Below are 7,500 nucleotides of genomic sequence, written 5' to 3' on the forward strand. Positions count from 1 at the left end.
TATTCTTCATTTATCAAACAATTTAATGGATTAAACAATACATTCATAAATAATTAAAATAAAATGTATTTAAAAAATGTATATGATTATGATAAATACATAAGAAAATCAAACATTTAATTTTTTTTTATTAAAAGACCTGTACAAATAAAAAATATATATAATTAAAATACATACAACATAATACATAATGTAAAAAAATATATATATTTTTTTAAATATAGGGGAAGGTGGGGTGATTTGTGCATTTTGGAAGATGCAAAACCCCTTGTTTCTAGAAAACCGTGGAAGAAATTGGAAATGTGACCACATATTTAAGAAGAGCCATCCATTTGACTCATCCTGTAAAGAAGGGAGACACAAGGAATAAGATATAAGCACATTTAAGCTCAAAAAACTGTGTTTTGCCTTTCAAAGTAAAATTTCCATGATCAAGGTTTTTTGATTATTGTGTCTGAACAATTATAGACACGTTTGAAAACATTTGACACATGTTTAGTGCTTTGGTATGCTACACTTTGAGTCTATATAGTTAGCACAATGTCAACCCTAAATTGCTGCATCATGCCTATTATCCAAAATTCTGGGGATGGGGTGATTTGTGCGCAAGGGCCTGGGTGAGTTATAAGTAAGTAAGTAAGTAAAATGTATTTATAAAAGCACATTTATGACAGTTTGCACTGTCCAAAGTGCTGTACATAGTGCATTCAGTAGGTAAACAATGAAGGTACAATAACAATAACCAAAATAAAAGACGTAAAGCCCATACATCCACATAAACACAGATAGTAGTGCAGAGGTAAGATAGTTAATGGGGAGGAAACACCAGGGTGTACATATGGGTTTTGAGCCTTGATTTAAAGGCAGAAATGTAGGGGGAATCACATTTGTCAGGTGGCAGTTGGTTCCACAAGCACGGAGCAACTAGTGCAAAGTACATTTCTGAGAGTTGTGCCAGTGGCATGGCTGTATACGCTGGTCACCAAAAGAAAGTGATTGTCTACAGTAGCTCAGAAGAGAGTGACATCTCAATTCCACTTAACGACACCACTGATGAGAGTTCAGATGGCCAGAAAGATGATGATGGTGACGTGGGGTGATTTGTGCGACAAGACAACTTTTTTTCCGAAAGCTATATTTCTTAAACAGTTTATTCCAGATCCAAAGTTTTTATTGCCAGGGATGCACAACATCCTGAAATATATGTACATATTTGAGTTGGAGACATAACTGTCAAGGCCTCACTTTAAAATCACTTTGAGTAAAAAGTTGCACAAATCACCCCACCTTCCCCTATATATTTTTTAATCATTAAAAAAAATATTGAAAAAAAATATAAAAAAAATATAAAATATACACACCTAAATATGTACATTTATAAATACAATATAAATAAACTATCTACCAGCAGTGTTAATATGAGTGACCCTCTCACCCCGTTGAGGCTTCCCTTGCGGTTGATGTCTTGCAGCACCGCCTTGTCCAGCCCGAGCTTCAGACTGGCTTTATCGAACATCTCTCTCTCATACGAGTTCCTGGTGATCAGCCGGTAAACCTTCACCGCTTTGCTCTGGCCGATGCGGTGACAGCGCGCCTGGGCCTGGGAGGGGGGGAGGGGGAGATATGAAGTATAACAATATAATTATGCAATATGCTGTTCATTAATGGGATGGACAGAAAAATACATCTTTATATGACTTAAAAAATGCAATAATAAATAATTGTCAGTTACATTCAAGCCAAACGAGTTGACACAAAGTTGATTAAGCCTATTATCAGCTCCACAAAACTCTCTCTGTATTTCTCAGTATGGCAGTGTTTATAAACTGGTGTCCCCCCCTACCAACACTGGTACAGGAGCTCAGAAAAATCCCCAAGAAGAGCCCAAGAAATGTTTCAGTTGTTGATTCTACTGCTAAGAATAAACCTGGACGTACAGCAGAAGGTATAAAATCCTTGTGCCATCACTGAAGGCTTTACCTCGTGTGTTTTTGTTATTACACAGAATTCCTCAAGGGGGTGACAGAAGTTACGCACTATAGCTTTAATGCCACAACATATTAAACTGCTAAGACGTGCAGCAACTTTCAAAGGAGTGTTATTCATTCAGTCTAATTATGCTAAAACCTAGCAGTGCCCACCTGCACTGCACACACAGCCTAGGCTCTGTAAACTAGCCCCACTATAGCAACAGACCCGTTCACACACAGCCTAGCCTCTGTAAACTAGCCCCACTATAGCAACAGGCCCGTTCACACACAGCCTAGCCTCTGTAAACTAGCCCCACTATAGCAACAGGCCCGTTCACACACAGCCTAGCCTCTGTAAACTAGTATATAAACAGTGTAAACTAACCTGCAGGTCGTTCTGTGGGTTCCAGTCCGAGTCAAAGATGATGCAGGTGTCAGCAGCGGTGAGGTTGATTCCCAGCCCTCCGGCTCTGGTGCAAAGCAGGAACACAAACCGGTCTGACTCCGGTTTACAGAACCGGTCGATGGCGGCCTGGCGCAGGTTCCCCCGCACGCGCCCGTCTATACGCTCATACGTGTAGCTGTGGGGAAGACAGAATAGATTGGGTTACAATTGGCAGGCAACAGTGTAGTGTTTTTCAAGCACTGCATGGTACATTTTGAGATTTCTGGCTATTATTGAGTATTTTTTTGTCTTTTTTCATACTAGTATAAATCAAAAGGTCCAACATGTACATTCAGGTGTTTATTTGACTAAACCTTGTCTGTTTGCGTCTGTATATTTCTCCTATACAACCATCTTTAACGGACATTATCTCAACATTATAGAGTTTTTCACACAACCACACTATCACACATCTATACGCTCATATGTGTAGATGTGGGGAAGAGAGAATTATTAGGGTTAGAATTGGCAGGAAACAAACACTGATTTTACGGAGTGGTAAATTATGGGAAAATCTAGATTTTAGTTTTTTTTTGAAGATGTAAATTTACGCATAATTAGTTATATATTAACACATTTGCAAATTCATTTAAACCCTTAATGACACATTTGTAATACATCATATGAACTCCTCTACACTTTCCCTCTTCTCTCCGTCTCTGTATGTGCTCGTTTTAACATATTAATGTTTTTCAACTCTGGCTTTATCCAACATCTATTTGCATATTTTTTCAAACATTTCCGAATTTTTTTCTAATTTTCTTTAATAAAATATACCAAAAAAAATAATAACTCTTATAAAATAAACACTATTTTCCCCATCTCTTTGCCTTTACCGTCTATGAGGTAGTCCTACACACACACCTACCTTCACACACACACACACACACACACATCTACCTTCACACACACCTTCACACACAAACACTCTCGTACTTTCCCTTGACTCGAGTATAAATAAAGTTTAAATGAAAAAATAAAAAATTTCCCTAAAAAAAATTCAATTAAATAAAAAATGTATTCTAATAACACACACACACACACACACACACACACACACACACTCTCTCTCTCTCTCTCACCGTCTCTGTATGAGGTAGTCCTCCAGTATATCCACACACACACACACACACACACACCTTCACACACACACACACACACACCCACACACACACACACACACACACACACACACACACCCTCTCTCTTTCCCCCTCACCGTCTCTGTATGAGGTAGTCCTCCAGTATATCCAGGCATCGGACCATCTGGCTGAACACGAGCACCTTGTGACCCCCGGCCAGCAGCTTGGGCAGCAGCTTGTCTATCAGCACCAGCTTCCCGGCGCCCTGGATCATGGCCTGCAGCTGGAAGTCCAGAGCCTCGGGGCTGTGGACCTTCCTGAAGCTCTCCAAGATCTTCTCCTCCGCGCCTACAGGGGAGAGAGGAGCGTTTATAGTGGGGGGGGGAGGGGTGTGTGTGTGTGTGTGTGTGTGTGTGTGTGTGTGTGTGTTTTTTTTTTGGCTTTTTCAATTTATTGGACAGTACAGAGTTGAAATGGGGAGAGAGAGAGAGACAGAGACAGAGAGAGAGAGAGAGAGAGGGGGGGGATGACCTGCAGTAAAGGTCCACGGGTCGGATTTGAACCCGCGACCACTGCAACTCTCTCCACTATGCCACCGGAAAGCCCCGAAAATGTTGTGTGTGTGTGTGTGTGTGTGTGTGTGTGTGTGTGTGTGTGTGTGTGTGTGTGTGTGTGTGTGTTCGTCTGTGTGTGTGTGTCAGTGTGTGTGTGTGTGTGTGTGTGTGTGTACCTGTGATGAGATATGGGTGGTTGCAGCACTTGCGTAGCTCCATCATGGTGTTGATGAGGTTGGGCATGTTGTGTGTGTGTGTGTGTGTGTGTGTGTGTGTGTGTGTGTGTGTGTGTGTGTGTGTGTGTGTGTGTGTGTGTGTGTGTGTGTGTGTGTCAGTGAGTGAGTGACTGAGTGAGTGAGTGTCTGTCTGTCTGTCTGTGTGCCTGTCTGTCTGTCTGTCTGTCTGTCTGTCTGTGTGCCTGCCTGCCTGTCTGTCTGTCTGTCTGTCTGTCTGTCTGTGTGCCTGCCTGTCTGTCTGTGTGCCTGTCTGTCTGTCTGTCTGTCTGTCTGTCTGTCTGTGTGCCTGCCTGTCTGTCTGTCTGTCTGTACTAACCTGTGATGAGGTATGGGTGGTTGCAGCACTTGCGCAGCTCCATCATGGTGTTGATGAGGTTGGGCATGTTGTGCTGGTTGGCTCCTCGGGACAGGAAGGAGAAGTTCTTCTCCAAGATGGCGCGGTAATATTTCTTCTGAATGTTTGTCAACTCCACCTGAAGGGAAAATTTCAAAAATGTTGAGATTTTTTTGTTGAGTTTTTCCAAAGTAGAATAATGGGCTATTGACAACACTAAAACCATCCACCACTTATATATAGTCCATCACAGCACTGACACAAATGCATTATTGCAATTTTAGAACTTCTAACCTTACCAAACAACGATACGTTTTCCATAACATGGGGGGAACTTTTTTTTTTGCTAGAAAGGAAGACATTGTCCAGATTTCACACACACTCACACTCACACTCAAAAAACGCACACACGCAAACACACGCACACACACACACACACACACACACACACACACACACACACACACACACACACACACACACACACACACACACACACACACACACACACACACACACACACACACACACACAGCCCTGTACCTCTATGATAGTCTCTTCTTTAGGAGCCAGGTTTTTCTCCACGTCGTCCTTCAGTCTTCTCAGCATCATGGGCTTCAGAATGGCCTGCAGCTTCTTCACCTGGGGGTACAGAACACACACATTTGGATTAATGTTTAATTATATTATACTGTATATTTATATATTGCGCCTATTAATATTTATTAATAATGAATTCATTTTTTTATTTAAAGCAATAGTGCCTCTAGGAATAATAACTGAGATAATAAACAGAACTATTTGTTGTAAATGTGCTGCAGAGAGGAGAAGTTAAGGTTGCCTATTGTGTAAAATACACGTTTTGAAGTTTTTTCAACCTTAAAGGTGCTCCGAGGAACTTTCAAATATTTCTGAAACAGTCTAATTTTTCCTCTGATGATCATAAATTACATGTAACAGCAAACGAGACCATCAGTGCAAAGAATGCTATTTTTATATAGTTTTTCTCAATGCCTTTGTCATGGGGTATACGCTCACCCAGGAACAACAGCTGGCGTGGTAAAAACACTACCGCTTTTTTCCAAACGGGGGCAAGAATAGACAGAAACCTGAAAATTGAGATGAGCTTGAAAAAGTTATATTTTTATCTGCAGTGTATCACCTTGAATAAAACTAAAAAAATCATTATGAGACTCAGTGCACAGCTGAACATGAGGTATATCTAAAGTGCTAGTAGGAAAGTTGAGACAAGTGTTTCATTGAGTCAAGGTTGACATTTTAAAGTTCTCAATAAAACACACACACACACAGACACACACACACACACACACACTCCCCTCCCCCCACCACAAACACACACACCCACACACACAGGTATCCTATCCCACCTGTTCGTCTGTCTTGAGGTCTCCAAACTCGTCCATGAACAGACTCTCGGAGGGAAACTGAAGAGGCTCCAAAAAGTTCAACAGACTGAAGAGTTCCTCCACTGAGTTCTGGAGAGGAGTGCCTGTTAGGAGGACCTTATGCTCCTATTAGACACACACACACACACACACACACACACACACACACACACACACACACACACACACACACACACACACACACACACACACACACAGTTATAACATATGAAGCATTATACAAAACCTGCTGCTTGTAAAGAAACTGAAAGAGAAAGTTATGAAACACTTCACAATCAAAAAGCGTTTTTTTCCACGTTTTTTTTTTAGCATTTTTTTTAACCAATGCATGAATTAAACAACCTGAATGTGCTTTTTACATGTTTGTCTTGCTTTTCAGAGAAAGAATCAATACAAAAATATATAATTCCAAAATATATAACATAATAACATTTCTGTACATTTTTTATTCTGACATATTTTCCTTGTCATTGCTGCACACTGGCTGCTAGCATCAAAAACCTCATTCAATTCAATCTTCTTTCCTATTTTTTAGTTTTTTTTGACACAGACACACACACCAACCCACCCACCCACATGCACGCACACACACACACACACACACTCTCTCTCTCTCTCTCTCTTTCTTACACACACACACACGCACACACACACACACACACACACACACACACTCCCCCCCCTCTCTCACACACACACACACACACCCCCCCCCCACACACACAAACATACACACACACCCCCCCTCTCTCACACACACACCCCCCCCCCACACACACACACAAACATACACACACAACCCCCCCACACGCACACACACTCCCCCCCCTCTCTCTCACACACACACACACACCCCCCCCCCCACACACACAAACATACACACACACCCCCCTCTCTCACACACACACCTCCCCCACACACACACACACACACACACGCACAAACACACACACACACCCCCCTACTAACCAGGTTCATGAGCTTGAGCCCCTCCAGCAGTTTGCAGTTGCGGTTCTTGAGCCTGTGCGCCTCGTCGATCACCACACACCTCCAGTGGAGCCTCTTCAGGTCGGGACAGTCCGCCATGATCATCTCAAAGGTCGTGATCACACCGTGGAACTTTAGGATGCCCGGGATGGTGTTACCCTGTGGGGGGGGGGAGGGGGAGGATAGAGAGATATACTGTTAACATATATATATATTCTGGTTTTACCCTGATAACTATTTGCTGTAAATGTGCTGCAGAGAGGAGAAGTTAAGGTTGCCTATTGTGTAAAATACACCTTTTCAAGTTTTGTTCAACATTAAAGGAGCTACGAGGAACTTTTCAATATTTCTGAAACAGTCTAATTTTTTCCTCTGATGATCATAAATTACATGTAACAGCAAACAAGACCATCAGTGCAAAGAATGCTATTTGTATATTGTATTTCTCAATGCCTTTGTCATGGG

General features: G+C 41.8%; 1 protein-coding gene across 1 annotated transcript in view; it reads right to left on the reverse strand.

Moving 5' to 3' along the window:
• chd6 (chromodomain helicase DNA binding protein 6) overlaps positions 1-7,500 on the reverse strand; it is a gene marked incomplete at its 5' end in the record, with an annotated part of 93,549 nt that overhangs the window by 38,857 nt on the left and 47,192 nt on the right. The window contains 7 exons of the mRNA XM_080025856.1: positions 1,436-1,600; positions 2,356-2,551; positions 3,635-3,845; positions 4,604-4,760; positions 5,165-5,263; positions 6,010-6,153; positions 7,018-7,194. Coding sequence (XP_079881982.1) covers positions 1,436-1,600; positions 2,356-2,551; positions 3,635-3,845; positions 4,604-4,760; positions 5,165-5,263; positions 6,010-6,153; positions 7,018-7,194 — 1,149 coding nt within the window. The remainder of the gene's footprint in view (positions 1-1,435; positions 1,601-2,355; positions 2,552-3,634; positions 3,846-4,603; positions 4,761-5,164; positions 5,264-6,009; positions 6,154-7,017; positions 7,195-7,500) is intronic.

This window comes from Ammodytes marinus, assembly GCF_949987685.1.
Source record: "Ammodytes marinus genome assembly, chromosome: 4".
In the NCBI taxonomy this organism is placed as follows: domain Eukaryota; kingdom Metazoa; phylum Chordata; class Actinopteri; order Uranoscopiformes; family Ammodytidae; genus Ammodytes; species Ammodytes marinus.